The sequence below is a fragment of the Dendropsophus ebraccatus genome, chromosome 2 (assembly GCF_027789765.1).
Source record: "Dendropsophus ebraccatus isolate aDenEbr1 chromosome 2, aDenEbr1.pat, whole genome shotgun sequence".
Classification (NCBI taxonomy): domain Eukaryota; kingdom Metazoa; phylum Chordata; class Amphibia; order Anura; family Hylidae; genus Dendropsophus; species Dendropsophus ebraccatus.
The window spans coordinates 180,831,893-180,849,985 of NC_091455.1; the positions used below are offsets into that span (position 1 = coordinate 180,831,893).

Genomic DNA, 18,093 nt, shown 5'->3' on the forward strand with positions numbered 1-18,093 from the left:
AGCAGTGTGACTTACACTACATGCGCCGGAGACGGAGATCGCTGAACCTCTCCCGGCCAGCCGAGCGTCTCATCAGAGAGGCTCAAAGACGCTCAGCTGCCGGGAGAGCTTCGGGAGAATATGAGAGGCGCCGAAAGTTCCCGAAGCCTCTCTCATTCTGCCTGCAGCCGAGCATCTCTGAGCCTCTCCGATGAGACGCTCGGCTGCCCGGGAGAGGTTAGGCGATCTCCGGTACAGGTAGTGTACGTCACACTACCTGCGCCGGGAACGGTACAGGAGGTGCGCCAATGCCGGGAATGGGCCCCAGGTGAGTTAAATGTATGGCGTGTTTTTTTTTAATTTTTTTTAATTTAGCTGCATTTAACTCCTGCCTAACCCCAGCAGGGCTGCGGTCAGGCAGGGGTTAACATTTTCCAGAGTATAAGGCAAACCCCTGACAATCTTCTTAAAATACAGGGGTCGTCTTATATGCCCAGTCGCCATATACGCCGGAAAATACGGTACTTGGCTCCCAACAACATGCTTACCTGTCAGTGCTCCACCGGCGCACTCCCACATGCTTGTTTGGGTGCCAGTGGAATGCAGACAGGTAAGCATGGTGTCGGAGGCTAAGTAGTTAGTTTTACAAGTCTATGGTACAATACCTTCTTCCAATAGAATGAAAATTCACTGCAAGAATTTAGTGTCATAGATCCACAGAATGGGGACAGAATCATCCCTGGAATAAATGGAGTGCTAAGGCTAGGTTCACACTGTTTTTGCAATCCGTTTTTTTTCATCCATTTGTTTGCAAAAAACTGATGGAAAAAACGTACGCATGTGTGTGTATCCGTTTTGATCCATTTTCCCATTGAATTCCATTATAAGAAAAGCAGATCAAAACGGATCAGTTTTTTTTAACTGACACAAAAATGTTTTTGTGTACGGTTAAAAAAGGGACCTGTTTTGATCCGTTTCTTTAATAATGGAATTTTATGGAAAATCGAATCAAAACGGATGCACACACATGCATCCGTTTTTAGCAAAAAAACGGATGAAAAAAAACAGATTGCAAAAACGTTGTGTGAACCCAGCCTTACCACACCTGCAATACATTGATTTTCTATAGGGCTATGAAATTTGTCCGGTCTTCATGGCTGCACAAGTGTGGTTAGTGTGCAGTTATTTCTGGGCTGACTTGTGCCCCTGTAGTCAGGATCGTTGCGGGTCCCAGCAGTTGAATCCCGTTGTTCCTATTGTTATCCCCTATACAAGCTGAGATGGGATTACCCCTTTAATAAAGTTTAGCACTAGAGATGAGCGAACCGGGTTCGGATTAGCGGGGGGCTGCTGAACTTGGATAAAGCTCTAAGGTTGTCTGGAAAACATGGATACAGCCAATGACTATATCCATGATTTCCACATAGCCTTAGGGCTTTATCCAACTTCAGCAGCCACCGCTAATCAAATGCCGAACGTTCGGGTTTGGATCGACTCGAGCATGCTCCAGGTTCGCTCATCTCTACTGATCACCTTCATCTCTTGGTCAGAGGGGACAGCAGTTTCTAACAGCATCTCTCGCTCAGGATGACTTCTGTCCTGCATTAAATGAATGGTTCATTGATTTGCATGGGTGCTGTGTAAGGGTATGTTCACACTGAGTAATTCAGGTGGAAAGTTCCGCCGCGGATTCCCGCCTGTCTCTGTGTCATGGGAGAGTGCGCGCTCCTCCGCTGCCGCCGTTCTCCGCTCAAAGACGGGCTATGACACACTGAGTTAGGGCCAGTTCACACTGAGCAAGATCATCGGAATTCCGCCACGCTCAGTGTGCTGTTGAAAGTGAATGAGAGGGCATGCACTCGTCCGCTGCCGCCGCTCTCTGCTTAAAGAACTAACATGTTCATTCTTTGAGCGGAGAGGAGAGGAAGCGGACGAGCGCGCGCCCTCTCCATTCACTCAAAGCAGGACACTGAGCACGGCGGGATTCCGCGTGGGAGAGCTCCGCCGCGGAATTGCGCCGTGTTTGCTCAGTGTGAACTGGCCCTTAGGCGGGATTCTTTCCGCCGCGGAATTACGCCTGAATTACTCAGTGGGAACATACCCTAATACTTAATTTCTCCTGTAGTGGTTCTGCACTTACTGTCAGGTTTCCCCATAGATTACAGCCAATCAGATCCCAGAAGTGGGAGACTTTTTCAAGGTTTCATTCTACCACGCAGGGATTGTCTAAAGTAGAGAACTCCTTTAAGCTGTGAGCGCTTTGCAGCATCAGACAGAATCTGACAGAAAGAAGACTCAGTGAATACGTCCATATGAATCTGAGCAGTTAGGAACTAGATGTAAATTGTATGTGTGCTTATATGTTAATATGGTGGTTCCTCTGGTACATAGTATCTACTATATGGATCTTGGATATCTCTTAGCTTGCACATTTATAGTTGTGCTCTAATTTAATAATTGGGAGCAGGGTTCTTTGTGGAGTCAGACTACGCGTGGTTTGTTTGTAGTCTGTTCCCATGGAGACACATAAGACTGCATAGGAGCTGTAAACACAAGATGTTAAGAGATTTTCAGTCAAGACTGTTTGCATGGGACTTAATTGATGATAGTTATAGAGTTTCACCAGTTCTTTTAATCCTTTCTATGCCTTTGTGGCTTGCTGGGGTCCTCAGAGAGAACTGCTCTATTATTAGAGAAACAATAAAAGCTGCCTCAGAAGTGATGAGTTACAGCTATTTTATTCCTGTGCCTAGTAGTCATTGATTCACATGGCCCACAAGCATCACGTTGTTTATCTGGATTTCAGCAAGACTCAGCGAAAAATGTACAAAACAGCGTCCGCTTCCCGGAGTCCCAATAATAATAGTGCTGGAGCCTTCAGCTAAGTCCCTGACATGTGCACTGGATTTGGGCACTGTAAACATTTACTATTCCCATTAGAGAGTCATTCTATGGGAATCCTAACATTTAAAGGGATATTCTTATGAAAATACAGTGTTATTATATATAGCGAGGATATTTTACAATATTTTCCTGGGTGCTGAGACTCTAGAGCAGGGATGGGGAACCTTCGGCCCTCCAGCTGTTGCAAAACTACAATTCCCATCATGCCTAGACAGCCGAAGCTAAAGCTTCGGCTGTCCAGGCATGATGGGAATTGTAGTTTTGCAACAGCTGGAGGGCGGAAGGTTCCCCATCCCTGCTTTAGATGACTGCAAGAAGCTCCAAGCTAAGCGCCTCTCTCCCTGTCTTACTGCAGGAGAATCCACCATAGTCTTTCTATAGCCATTTCCTGCAGTGGAGACAGAGAGAAAAACGTTTAGCTGAGCGCTTCCCCCCCCCCCCCCCCCCCCATTTTAGTGATTGATGAGGTCCCATAACCCAGACCACTACTGACCAAAAATTACAAATAAAGCTTTATCCCTTCATTCGTGAGATGTCCGTAGCCATCATCTGTAACCGCGAAGGAGACGGCACCCAACGCTAGGCTGTGATGCTGATGCTACAACTTTTTTTTTTTCCCTCTTTCTTAGGAAGAACACATGACGATTAACCAGGTGCCAGGGCTGGCGGGCATCGCTGGCAGGAGACCTACTGGGAGTTTACAGCTTTGTTCTCATTTACTGAAAGTGAGAATAAGATCCCAGCTGCTGCCGGGTGGCTGAGTGTCAGGGCTGAGAAGCGGCATTGTGCTTGTGATTATAGTTTAGTGGTGCGGAGTATAAACTTCCATGACTTAATTGATGCCAGATGGCCCCTTGTCAGCACCGTCCTATCTATTGTACCTATATACTGTATTGTATAAAGGGGGAACCGATCAGCGGGGGGCATATTTTAGATTGATCTTGTACTTTATTGTGTTTGACTTTGCTCCCTTGCCCGTATGTTATATGGTGACCTGCTGTAACGTGATGGCCGTGAAGAGCTCCCGGGTGGCTCGAATGGCTTCTGTTTATGGCAGCTATCGATCTGGTTTATAATGGATCCTCATACTGAGGCCATATAGGGTTCTGGTATTTTTGTAGGTCCAAAGGAGGACATGTGGTGAGCCAGTGACAAGGTCATGGGGTGCCTGAGGCTTGCTGATGTGCATAGGGCGTGCCCATGCTGACTGTTGTCCACCACTGAGCTCCCATGGTGGGCACCTAAGCTTCAGAACAGGACTATGGTGCAGTAGAAGGCAGCGGCCTGGTTTGGCAAATCAAATTTCTTTATATCCTGGGTTTGTGTCATGTTTCTTTATATGGCTGGGTTTGTGTCTCTTACTTGGGGAGGGCATTAGGATGTACTATGGAAAGAGGCCATGTTCTACTGGGAAACCTCGACTGCTGGTGTTCATGTAGATGTTACTCTAACAGTTGAGTTCTGTTTTTGTGGCACGTGGACAACTTACACAATATAAGGTTTTTTAGGCTGCATTCACACATCCACATTTGTGCACAAACTGTAGACCCATTTATTTGGATGGCCCCGTTCACAGGTCTATGTGTGTTTCAAAACTGTGGTCTGTGCTGCAAAAAGATCTGACAGGTCCTAGTACAGAACGCAGTTGTGGCACCGATCACTATTGAATGGGTCTTTGGATTGTGGACGACTATAGATGCACATCCACTAGTCTGCAGATACGGACAGCACTACTGACGTGCGAATGCAGCCTTAGGCTGGGGCTAGATGGTGACTTTGGTATTGCAACTTAGATGAGATACAGTATGCTGTCCAAACCATTGTGTGCTGTCGCCTGACTTCCTTACAGTTGCAACTCGACTATTTACAAAATTGCCAAGTTGCAGAAAAGTCACGTGCCACTTGCTTTAAAGTGTCACTTTTTTTTTTTGCACAAATCGGTAGTACAGGTGATTTTAAGAAACTTTGTAATTGGGCTTATTAGGCAAATATGCCTTTATCTGCATTCAAAAAGACTTTCCCCAGCCCCCCCCTTCCTCTCTCTCATTCACTGCTCATTATCAGGAAATCGTGACTCTTTTACATCAGTCGAGCCCTGTGTAATCTATGGAGAGGGGAGGGGGGAGATTAGTCGCCAGCAGAGAGCAGAGAACAAAGGATTACACAGTGGGAGCTGTGTGAAAGCCGGTATTCAGAGGTCAGTGCTGACATCAGAGGAGATAGCTCAGTGATGTAGCTGTAAATTAACTCTTTGTTGTCCTGTTTTGGTGCCTCATCTCCCTCAACCCCTTCCCTCTCCAAGAGAACCATGAAGACAGGGGGGAGAGCTTTTAACTGCTTTTTCATGATAAAAATGCATTTTTCGGCTAATAAACCCAATTACAAAGTTTCTTAAAATCACCTGTAACATTGATTTCTGTGAAAAAATTAAAAATCCATTGTGAAGTATGAGGATTGGTGGCAGTCAAAGTACACAGAGAATGGTGGACTCGTCAGGGCGCTATACTTATCCACGTTTGTCCCTACATGTCTGTCAGTGGGTCAGCTCTGGGAACAGTTCAGGCTTTTATTAACATCTGAGGTATCTTTTTTAGAAGAGAAGCCAAATCCTAGGACTGAATGGCAGAAGTGTCTTACTGTCGCACTGCTGGAAAAATGGAGACCGTGCTGATTTATTTCAGCCCTGACGTGATCCACATCTAAGACACTGAACTGCCCGGAACCGAACAAAGTTAGAATAAAACGAAAGTTGTGCTCTTTGGTTTGGTGGCAGAGCGACTGCTTATCTCTTTTACGGCACATTTAGTCCCGGCCCTTAGACATGTTTCTAGATGACCTTAAATGCCTTTTTATAACTTTTCATAGGTTTTTTTTCATAGTTGACTAGTGTTCAGCTCAGCATTTTACTACCAGTGGCTGGAGAAGTTGGATGCTACCTTAGGAAGTCCTAGTCCTGAAAAACATGAATACAGCCATAGGCCATAAAACAATAAAGAATGAATCTGTAAACAGGTATCCATAGCCCTTAAAGGGGAACTATCATCAGGTTAGACTTATCTAGCCTGCTAATAGCCCCCTAATGCGCACGGGCGCTGAACAGGAAGATTTTCTCTTACCTTCCTCCTCAGTGCTGTTCCTTTGCTGTTACTAGTTGAATCCATGGCCTTGAGCACCTGTAAGGCGCACTCCCCCATTGCATTGATTATCATTAGAAGGAGCAGGCCAGCTTGGCGGCAAGGGGGGGGGGGGCAGTGCTCCTAACTGGTGCTCCGGGACATGAATTCATCTTAACTGCACAGGAATGGCGCCGAAGAGGAAGGTATGTGCCCTGTGCGCATTAGGGGGCTATCAGCAGGTTAGATTAGTCTATTCTGCAGATAGTTCCCCTTTAAAGCTCCACAATGGCTCCAAACCTCCTCTTTTCAATCCATGCCTGGTCTAAAGCTTACCTTTTCTCCTGGCACTGGTATTTGGGTGAAAAACTTTTTTTATGCTGGTGTCAGAGGCGGGGGCTATAGCATTCGTGCCCTAGGCTTGCTGAAGATAAAGACCCAGCGCAGGGGTGTGCCCACAAAGAAGGAAGAAAGAGAAGCACTGCAGAGCAAGGGCACAGATGCTCCAGACTCCGCCTCTTAGACCCCCTGCCGCGCTGCTGTAATAAAAGAAGTTTTTCACCCGAATACCGGCACCCGGAGAGAAGGGAAGCCCCAGAACAGGCATGTACTGAAAAGAACGACTGAACGGTGCTGTAGGTTTTGGGCGGGTCGTACAGATTTGCATTAAAGAGAACCTGTCACCCCGGCTACCAGGGTGAAGCCAGGCCCGACCCCCCGGTAGAGCCCCTTATACTTACTAGCCCACCTGGTCCCGGACTCCACTGGGGGATCAGGTGGGCTTCACCCCAGCAGCCAAGTGACAGGCGTCCTTTAAGACAATTATTGGCCATTTGATCGTTCAGCCAACAGCTGTCTTTCCTGATCCCACCAGCTGACTAAGCATGCTTTGGTTGTGACCCTGAGAGGGAGGAGAATGCATCAGCTTGACTCCTCTGATGGTGGCTTATCTCCCAGAGAACAAAATGATAAGGCAGGTATAATCCAACATGCTGATCCTTCTCTCCCTCAACATCATCTCTTTTTGGGGAGAGTTCACCATACACAGTAGGTGTTCGGCCATTCCTGCTACAATGAAAGGACTGTATCCCAATGTATCTCATGTTTATTGCCAGCTTTACTTTGATATCCACTCCTTCTTCAAAGCCTTAAATTGCAGCTCCTCTTTATTCAGTTGAAGGGGTACTCCGGGGGGAAACTTTTTTTTTTTTCAAACCAACAACTCCTGTCAGAAAGTTTTATACAGGTTTGTTAATTACTTCTGTTAAAAAATGTCCAGTCTTCCAGTATGTATCAGCTGCTGTATGCCCTTCAGTAAGTAGTGTATTCTTTCCAGTCTGACACAGCACCCTCTGCTGTCACCTCAATCCATGACAGGAAGTTTCCAGAGCAGGAAAGGTTTTTCTATAGGGATTATCTGCTGCTGGGGACAGTTCCTGACATGGACAGAGGTGGCAGCAGAGAGCACTGTGTCAGACTGGAAAGAATACACCACTTCCTGCAGGACATACAGCAGCTGATAAGTACTGGACGACTGAAGTTTTTTTTTTTTATAGAAGTATTTTACAAATCTGTACCCCTTTAAAAAACAAGGGTGCTTCATAAAAATTAGGGTCATGTACACAGCAAGATTCGGGCGCTTTCTATCTGTAGGTGTTGGGGCATTTGTCTATCTGATAAGCACTTGACGTGTAGACGTCAGACTATGGCCGTTCTTTAGGACCTTTAGCTACTCTAATCATTTAAGTAATTTACTTGACATCAGGGGACGCCTCCATTATGCCAATAGCTTGTGTGGCGTATTGACCTGCGGTATAAGACTTCTACAGAAGTGCTGCCGTTATGGCTGATTCGTCAATACTCTGATCGGCATTCTGATGAACGGTGACTATGTTGTTAGTGAACTTCATTTTCTTAGCGTCTGATGAGGCAGAATCAATCTTGCGCTACATTGTAATGTATAGCTGGGGGGTCCTGCTCTATAGGTTGGTTAGATGGGTAACCATACTGATACCTTACATTGAATTGCTTCACACCAACACAAATGAAAGAATCTTTATTTTGTATGGCCGTCATTCAGACGTGACAGAAATGTTCTGAGCAGAATGATTTGTTAGTCTTGTACATGTCATTACCTCAGCCCTTACACGTCCCAGGCGTGTACAGAAAGAACATGGAATGTGACCGCAAAACAGGAGCGCTCTGTTACAGGCGGCTGAGCTATAAAGCGGCTCTATGCCGTCTGGAAGTGCTCACGTTAGCCAACCTGGGGCCGGGCCACATCCTTCAGGATTTCTGTAATACACGGTGGGATGTCATCCAACATTATACGGCCTCATAAACCCCTTCCTGACCAGTTACAACCACAATGGATGCTGATCCCGGATTTTTCCCTTTTCCATCAGACCCTTTCCAGGTTTATAGCAGGAAGAGTTTAGTGCATTAGCAGTCATTTAAGTGTACCGCTTCTTAACTAACATCTATCGAGTGGAGCAAATCCAATATCTATTCTGCAATGAGAAACTTCAGCAGAAGCCGAGGGGTGTGTTCACACTTAAAGGTTCTGTTGCAGTTTCTTATGTAGTTGCAATAAAACTGATATGAGCGCAATGTGTAAATGAGCCCTTAAAGGGATATTCTGGAGCATAAAATATTCTAGAACGGGTGCTAGGACATTATACAGATGTGTAAATGACTTCTATTAAAAAAACAAAACTGAAGTATTCCAGTACTTATTAGCTGCTGTATGCACTGCAGGAAGTAGTGTATTCTTTTCAGTCTGACACAGTGCTCTCTGCCACCACCTCTGTCCGTGACAGGAACTGTCCAGAGCTGGAGAGGTTTTCTATGGGGATTTGCTGCTGCTCTGGACAGTTCCTATCATGGACAGAGGTGGCAGCAGAGAGCATTGTGTCAGACTGGAAAGAATACACCACTTCCTGCAGGACATACAGCAGCAGGAAATTTTTAAATTGAAGAGACAGAGATGTAATAAAAGTTTTGATTGGCTGTGGTCTGGGAGCTCAGTCCCCGACGAAATGTTATAACCAGCTGAGAGAAGCTGGCAGGTTCATATACTGCATATTGTATCTCTCTTTCAGTGGGGTGGTTCCTGATGAAGGGCACAAGAGTGCCACTTTGATGTCTTTCTGGATAGTATCTGCCTATACTACTGGAAGATCACAGTAGGATCCATTTCTTTATTGCAGTATATACTTATTTTTGCTGTATACAATAGCATAGTCGAGTACACTCGAAACACAATAAAATGTATACAGTCCAACAAAAACACAAAACACAATACAGGTGTGAACCCTGCCTTAATATAACAACTTTCCAAGAACTCTTCCAACCTCACGTGACTTGTACACATCAGTAAATTTGGATATTTCCGCCCCTTCCATGAGTCTGGAGGATCTAAGCTGGAAGCCTTTCCTAAAGCCCTCAATGTGTTATTAGACTACAGATAGCGAGGAGTAATCTAGCTGCCGCAGTAATAACTAGCGTTCACGCTGATAATATGTGCATCTATGGTAACAAAACACTTTTGTCTTATTTATTCAGCATGCTTAAAATATTTTCTAGCCATGTTTCCATTTCAGTGTGCGGCACTACCCTCGCTCCTGTGCACCCGGCATGCTGTTGTTGGGTTTCTGTTCTATTTTAGAATTTCCTTTTTCTCTTTTAATATGGAATCACTTTTACTTTTATTGTCTCCAGAATCCAACGAAAGTGACCAGAACAAGGCTGTGTTCCCACATTCGCAGTTATGTTGCGTTCCTTTGTTTACATATTTTCAGCCTAATTCTCTATGGGGGCTCTGCAGTTTTGTCTAACTGTCTGGGCTTTTCCATGGGATCCGCATTACCAGACTCCATCCGGTCATTTTTGGTGAGAAAAACACCTGTAATGAAGCCTGGTAATGCTGATAACATGGGAAAGCCCAGAGGGTTAGACAGAATGCAGAGCCCATGTGGTTAGTTAGGCTCAGAAAACCTAAAACTGCCAATGTGGGAACACAGGCTTATTGTTGTCCTGATTCGTTCTCGTCTTGACTTCTGTAACTCTTTACTATTCGTTCATTACACTAGGTGGCCGACCAGTATTAGGGCCCGTTCACACTAGGCGCGCAAGCCCTCCCATTCAAACAGATAGGAGACAGGATTTGGTGCTGAGTCAAAGTGTGTGTGTGTGTGTGTGGGGGGGGGGGGGGGGGGGGGTTGTGTTCCATACGGAATTTTGGTGCTGATTCCGTAGTGTGAACGCACCCTTAAAATGAATACTTTCTTCTTCAAAGCTATGACAGTGCTGTCCCTTCCTATATCTCCTCTGTATACAAACCTAGTCAGGTTGCTATATAAAGGCGACTGTCCTCATAGATTGTAAGCTCTTGTGATCAGGACTGTTCCTCAGCCAGGCCCCAGCTTTTAGAGCAGAGTGGTGATCAGTAACCAAGACAATGGGAAGGAAAGAGGGGGAGAACAGTGGAAGTATAACTATATTAGTTGAGATGGGAATACCCCTTTAATTTCCCTATAATCCTGGACACTGTAGGAGTCTGAGAAACCGACGTGCTTCCTATCAGGCAGGAGGTTGCACCTTTTGCATAATAATCATTACCATGGGGAGCTTGGTTAGATGCCCGAGAGATTGACTCCATCTATTATTCATGTCTGTCTTTATCGACTGTGTACATTGCATATCAGATTTGGGTCATGCATAAGAACAAGCGAAAGGAAGAAACCGTAGCAGGCGTGCCCCTCACTCTGGCTGGATCACCTTCATTGTCATCCGCACTGCTTTTTTTCCTACGTTTCTATTTTGCATATATATTGTACTGCTATGTTCTCCCATGCTATACGTGTATAATGAGTTCTATTCTTCTGCTTTGGTCTGCAGGTAGCGGGGCGACAGCTGTGGTCCAGGCTGCCTACTGCTCCCCCAAGAAAGAGAAAGTGGCCATTAAAAGGATTAATCTAGAAAAATGCCAGACCAGCATGGACGAACTACTGGTAACGTGTATTATACAATCTTGGACAGATTCCACACGTCACAGATCTAATGTGCCCATATAACTACTATTAGTGAATTTAGTCCTTAGTGATTTCTATTATTAGGGATTTGGAATGTACTTCCTATTTTATTATTATTTATTTATTTTTTTGCTATTGCAATACAGATAACATCCTTCTAAATGATTCCACTCCAGCACAGTCCATCCAGAACTCACAGCACACCTCTCTAACTTATTATCCTGTAGATTGTAAGCTCCTGTGGCCACGGCTACCTGTATAAAATCCTTGTTTTTTTCTGTAATTCTATGCATTGTTCCAGCGCTCGTGTTCTTACCCCTGTACCCTGTACTGTAGTATGTAATTATTGAACCACTACATCCTTAGTATCAGTGGGGGCAATTGGATAGTTTTCTCATTTAGAAACTTATACATAGAGGCATTCTGTTTTTTGACGTTTAAAGGACTTGTTTTTATTCTGTAAGCTTCTGTTCACACTTGGCTGCAGTTTATAAATGAGGCATGACTGCTGTGCCAGACCTGGTAAATCCCAATGGACCCTTATGACGTTAGTAGAGCACATTAATTCTGCTGGCAAGAATAGTGCTGCTGTGCGTCATCAATACTGTACAGTCTGGCTAAACCCCTGAACACAAGTGTGAACAGAGCCTAGTGCCGTCAGAGATATCCCACCATAGAATAGAGATAAGTACAGTCACGTAATAAGATGGAGAAAATAAACAGTAACTAGTGAGGAGCGAGCATGCTTGGCTGAGCATAGTGCTTGGGTAAAGGTGGCCGTCAGTTATACCGCCAGAGTGCTAAAGTATCTTGCAGAAACCAATTACGTTTTTTTTTTTTTATTATTATTATTATTTGTATATTTTGTTTAAACATCCCTTCAAGAGACAGAATATACAAAAATTAGAGCGGAAATTATGAAAAAAAATGAAATAGGTGAACCAGGCACCCTCCTGGCTAAATGGTCGAGTCTGCCATTGATTTCATTGGGGTTTGTCACCTGAGCATTTAAAGTGATATTGTCAGCCCCTTACTCTATGTGTGGTTCTCTGCACCATCCAGAGGCTTAGATGTTGCACATACAATATATACCTGTATAACACTTGTCTGTGTCGTCTTTATGCTCTAAACTTTATTTTATCAGTGGACAGTGTCACCTAGGCGGGGCTTCACAGCAGTTGGGCACTCTATCCAGCCACTAGATAGAGCCCAACTGCCCTGAAGCCCCTCCTAGGTGACACTGTCCACCGATAAGACGACACAGAGTAGTGTTATATGAAATGAGAAAAAAGATCAGGCACTCACCCATCAACGTGTCAGTTTTCTTCTTTATTGATTACAGAAAAGTCATAAAAACGCAGGGAGAGGGAGCATGGCAAACAGGTCTCAGCGACGCACGTTTCGTGTCAAACAAACACTTCCTCTAGCTGATGATTGTCAATCATCAGCTAGAGGAAGTGTTTGTTTGACACGAAACGTGCGTCGCTGAGACCTGTTTGCCATGCTCCCTCTCCCTGCGTTTTTATGACTTTTCTATAATCAATAAAGAAGAAAACTGACACGTTGATGGGTGAGTGCCTGATCTTTTTTCTCATTTCATATATTTATGGATAACCTAACTATCATTGAGCACCACACGGACGTGTATTGAAGTTGTCTATATTGCTACTACCAACACAGGAGCTGTAGTGCCGAGTTGCTTCTACTAGTTGGACTACAGAGTAGTGTTATACAGGTATATATGGAAAGTGCAGTATCTTAGCTTGTGGATGGTGGGGAGAACCACACATAGAGTAAGGGGGGTGACTATCACTTTAAGTGCTTGCTCAACACTGAGTGACATACCTGCACAGGTGTAAGTGATGGCACTCAGTAGTAATGACCATAATGAAGCAGCAGCAAAGGATTGATCATTGATAGATAGATAGCTAGATAGTTAAAGAGGTACTCCGGGCGGGGGTTATTTTTATGGTATGGCTGGGGAGGGGGTGGCAATAAAGGCCGCCGGTCACTTACCTCTCCGGTTCCAGCAACGGGGCGGTGCGACCCGGGAGCTGACGCTGGAACCGGGGAGGTAAGTGACCGCCTGCCTCTATTTCCACCCCCTCCCCGTACAATAAAAATAACCCCAGCCGAAGTACCTCTTTAAGACCCCAGTGATGTCACAGCTAATGGAAAATAAACATAATGATGTAATAGCTAACGGATAATAAATAGAGATGAGAGAACTTCAAGCATGGTCTGGTTCATCTGAGCCTCAACTCTCAGCTTTTGAGAAGCTGGATGCAGCCCTGAGGCTGCCTGGAAAGCATGGCTACAACCATAGGCCGTAGGCTGTATCCATGTTTTCCAGGACTCCCTACATCCGCATCCAGCTGCTTCCGCCACAGATAGTCCGATGCCGGGAGTTTGGGTTCTGATGATCCACCGTGTGCTGGAGATTCTCTCATCTCTTATAATAATCTTAGTAATGTTACAACTGCTGTAAGTAGTAAAAACCACCCAGAGATTTGGCTCGGTCTGGATTCTTTTGGATTTAGTAAGGAGAGACTGGTTTCCACCACCAGATAGTGTGGTCTGTGTACGGTGGCTGAGCATCTCCTGTATTTGGCTCGTCCGGGAGGGGAGTTGCCGGTTCCTTTGTCTCATAGACTCCTGGCTCTCACCGTCTACATCAAATGGATTGAAGCGCATGGAATGTGATGCTGTTTATTATTCATAGGCCCTGTGATTCCCGCCCTCACTGTTTACAACCGCACATCAAACAGCTGAGATTTCGTTTTCATTGTGTGCGTTGTGCGGCTCTGTGGTTAACCTCATCCCGGCCTCCAGAACCGGGCCATGTACAGGTTATAGGACGGCAGATAGACCCTCCGTAACCCTCACTGTGGCTGAAAGGCTTACCCTCTTATATTCCCAGTGCGATTACTGTGTATGAGCACAGCTGGAAATAAAAATGCTGTGATTTGCGCAGTATAGTATGAAATGGCAATGTATAACTAGAACGTAGGACTCCTGGGTGTTTGTCTGTGTGGATTTCAGGTGTCTCCTTTTGGGCATCGGCTTCTTCCTGCAGTTCCAGACGTATGGGTTAAAGGGGTTATCCATCGAAAATCTTTTTCTTTCAAATCAAATGGTTTCAGTCTCAGAAAGTTGTACACATTTGTAATTTACTTTTATTTTAAAATCTCAGGTCTTCCCATACTTATCAGCTGCTGTATGTCCTGCAGGAAATGGTACGCTCTTTCCAGTCTGACTCAGTGCTCTCTGCTGCCACCTCTGTCCGACACAGGAACTGTCCAGAGCAGCAGCAAATCCTCATAGAAAACCTCTCCTGCTCTGGACATTTTCTGACATGGACAGAGGTGGCAGCAGAGAGCACTGTGTCAGTTATATAAATTAGTAATTTACTTCTATTTAAAAATCTTAAGTCTTCCAGTACTTATGAGCTGCTGTATGTCCTGCAGGAAGTGGTGTATTTTTTCCAGTCTGACACAATGCTCTCTGCTGCCACCTCTGTCCATGTCAGGAACTGTCCAGATCAGGAGAGGTTTTCCATGGGGATTTGCTGCTGCTCTGGACAGTTTCTCTCTCAAGATTGAGGTGGCAGCAGAGAGCACTGTGTTAGACTGGAAAGAGCGTACCACTTCCTGCAGGACGTACAGCAGCTGATAAGTATGGTAAGACTTGAGATTTTTAAATAGAAGTAAATTACAAATCCATATAACTTTCTGAAATTAGTTGATTTGAAAGAAAAAGATTTTTGCTGTATAACCCCTTTAACCTCTTAAGGACGCATGATGTACCGGTACGTCATGCGTCCACAAGAGGTGTTCAGAGCGGGGCCGCGCGGCGACCCCGCTCTGAACCGCCGCGATCCCGGGTGCCATGTGTAGCCCGGGACCGCGGCTATTAGCGGGCACGGCGATCAGACCATGCCCGCTAATAACCGCGGTCCCGGGCTACACTGTCTGATCGCCGTGCCCGCTAATTCAGTAATTGGATGCAGTTCTCAAAGTTGACAGCTGCATCCGATCACTGTATGCAGCACTTCCCTGGTGTCTAGTTGGGTGGACCGCTCGTCCCGGAGGAGCGATCCACACATCCTGCTCCGGCCGGGGTCTCCGCCAAAATGGCGCTGATCCCAGCTCAGCACTTGGATGCTTTTGGCTGCAGCAGCCGAAAGCATCTGAGTGACGATCTCATTGATCTTTGCTGTATAACTATACAGCAAAGATCTCAATGAGTGATCAGTGCACCTAGGGGGGGCTTCTAGTATAAGTGTAAAAAAAAAAAAAGTGTTATCAATAAAAAGCCCCCTCCCCTAATAAAAGTCTGAGTCACCCCCCTTTTCCCAGGTTTTAAATAAAAGTAAATAAATAAATAAACATGTTTGGTATCGCCGCGTGCGTAATCGCCCCAACTATTTATCACATTACTGATCTCGCACGGTAAATGGCGTAAGCGCAAAAAAATCCAAAAGTGCAAAATTGTGCATTTTTGGTCGCATCAAATCCAGAAAAAATTTTATAAAAAGCGATCAAAAAGTCGTATATGCGCAATCAAGGTACCGATAGAAAGAACACATCATGGCGCAAAAAATGACACCTGACACAGCCCCATAGACCAACGGATAAAAGCGCTATAAGCCTGGGAATGGAGCGATTTTAAGGAACGTATATTTGTTAACAATGGTTTGAATTTTTTACAGGCCATCAGATAATATAAAAGTTATACATGTTACATATCGTTGTAATCGTAACAACTTAAGGAACATATATAACCAGTCAGTTTTACTCCAGGGCGAATGGCGTAAAAACAAATAACCCCCCAAAAAAAGAAATGTGTTTTTTTTTGTTCAATTTCACCACACATTGAATTTTTTCCTGGTTTTGCAGTATACTTTATGCAAAAATTCAGCCTGTCATTGCAAAGTACAATTAGTGACGCAAAAAATAAGGGCTCATGTGGGTTTCTAGGTGGAAAAATGCAAGTGCTATGGCCTTTTAAACACAAGAAGGAAAAAAAGAAAACGCAAAAACAAAAATGGCTCCGTCCTTAAGAGGTTAACTGGCTGCATCCCTTTCCTGTGTACTATTTATGTTGCTTTTTGCCCTCTATCCTTGCCTTTTTCTGCAGCTGACACCAGCAGGGAGGAAGTAAAGGGCTGCAGTAACCTAATAAAGGTGTGCAGCATGTATGAATGGAGCTAGTGGAGTAGAGCACCTGGGGCAGTGGCCTAATAATAAAATCTGAATTATTTTTGACATTATGGGCAATGGACGATTATGAACCCAGACAGAAATGTCAGAATGCTGCAATGCTCAGCAACAGTTATGTCATGATACAGGTGTATTAGACCTATTATGGTACCTTGCTATAAATGTGCTTCCCCTAGTGCCCTATAAAAAGTCTCTCAGGGGCTACTTTTGGGTAGTGTACCTCTCCATTGACTGTGGAGGTAGAATTTACTCATACTGGCAATCTATTAAAAGAACAATATTAGCGTTATTTGGACATGTTATGTTATGACCGCTGCGGCAAGCTTCATGGTGGTCTTTACCACTGAGGCTACTGTTCATTGTCTGTGTCTCCACAGTGTCCGTCTCTTTAGTACTGCCGGTAACTAATCAGTTTATTACACGGGAGGCACTGTTCAGTGAGGCAGACATACGATTTTGCACATCTGCTTAAAGGGTTACTCTGGAGAATAAAAATAGTTTTTCAATAGTTTTAGCAATTTTTTTTTTCTTTTCAATTCTTTAATTGTACTTCTATTAAAAAAATCTCCAGTCTTCCAGTACTTATCAGCTGCTGTATGTCGTGCAGGAAGTGGCGTATTCTTTCCAGTCTGACACAGGGCTCTCTGCTGCCACCTCTGTCTGTGACAGGAATTGTCATGGTCTGCTCTGGACCGTTCCTGATATGGACAGAGGTGGCAGCAGAGAGCATTGTGTCAGACTGGAAAGAATACATCACTTCCTGCAAGACATACAGCAGTTGATAAGTACTGGTAGGTTGAAGATTTTTAAACTGAAGTAAACAAACCTGTATAGTTTGAAAAAAAAATACAAATTTTGCTTGAGTTCCCCTTTAAATTAATTGCTACAAAAATCATTGCAGATGAGAAACATGAATGTACACACAGGGGCATGTCATAGAAGGCTTATGGGTGGATCACTTGGAGGTAGCAACTTTCTGATATAAAACCATGTAATTATGGGATGTGTTACAGACCTGTGCAGAGAGGATTAATTTTTTAACAGCACCTGTCACTTCCCTCCATAAAAAGCTACCACCAACGCTGCAGATGAACGTATCTGAGACGTGTCTCACCAGGTTTCTTTTCTTTGTGTGCCTACAGACCTTATGTAGAAGTTATGTAGAAGTAATGGGGATATTAAAGGGGTTGCCCACTTTTTTTTTTGTTTATAGAAATCACAGTTTTCTCAAATATATTTAAAGGGGAACTCTTCTTTCAAATAAATTGGTGTCAGAAAGTTATACAAATTTGGAATTTATTTCTATTTCTATCTCAAGTCTTCCAGTACTTATCAGCTGCTATATGTCCTGCAGTGGTATATTATTTTCAGCCTGACACGGTGCTCTCTGCTGCCACCTCTTGTCTGTGACAGGAATTGTCAAGAGCAGGAAAGGATTTCTGCTGCTTTGGACAGTTCCTGTCATGGACACAGGTGGCAGCAGAAGGCAGTGTGTCATACATGAAAGAATACACCACTTCCTGCAGGACATACAGCAGCTGATACATACTGGATGGCTTCAGATTTTTAAATAGAAGTCATTCATAGATCTGGTGCAAGAAACTTTCTGGCACTTGCCAATTTGAAATTGGTGCCGGCTATGTCTGGACACAAACAGAGTACCCGGGGTCTTTTGCAATACAGGCCCCATGAGGAGAGCCAGGCCCGGGCACGGCTGCTGTCTCTTACCCGCCGGCGCTGACACACAATGACACAGAGCGCCGCCACCTCTCCGAGCCCTCAGGATGGAGTGGCTATTACCAAGCCGTCAGCTTCTCCAGCAGCAGCGCAGGGGGCTGAGGT

At 44.7% G+C, this 18,093-nt stretch overlaps 1 protein-coding gene across 3 annotated transcripts in view; it reads left to right on the forward strand.

The window, feature by feature from the left end:
• The window catches only part of OXSR1 (oxidative stress responsive kinase 1), a 72,330-nt gene that overhangs the window by 24,187 nt on the left and 30,050 nt on the right, over positions 1-18,093 (forward strand). For all 3 annotated transcript variants that reach the window (XM_069958839.1, XM_069958841.1, XM_069958840.1), the window contains one exon: positions 10,896-11,008. In XM_069958839.1, coding sequence (XP_069814940.1) covers positions 10,896-11,008 — 113 coding nt within the window. The remainder of the gene's footprint in view (positions 1-10,895; positions 11,009-18,093) is intronic.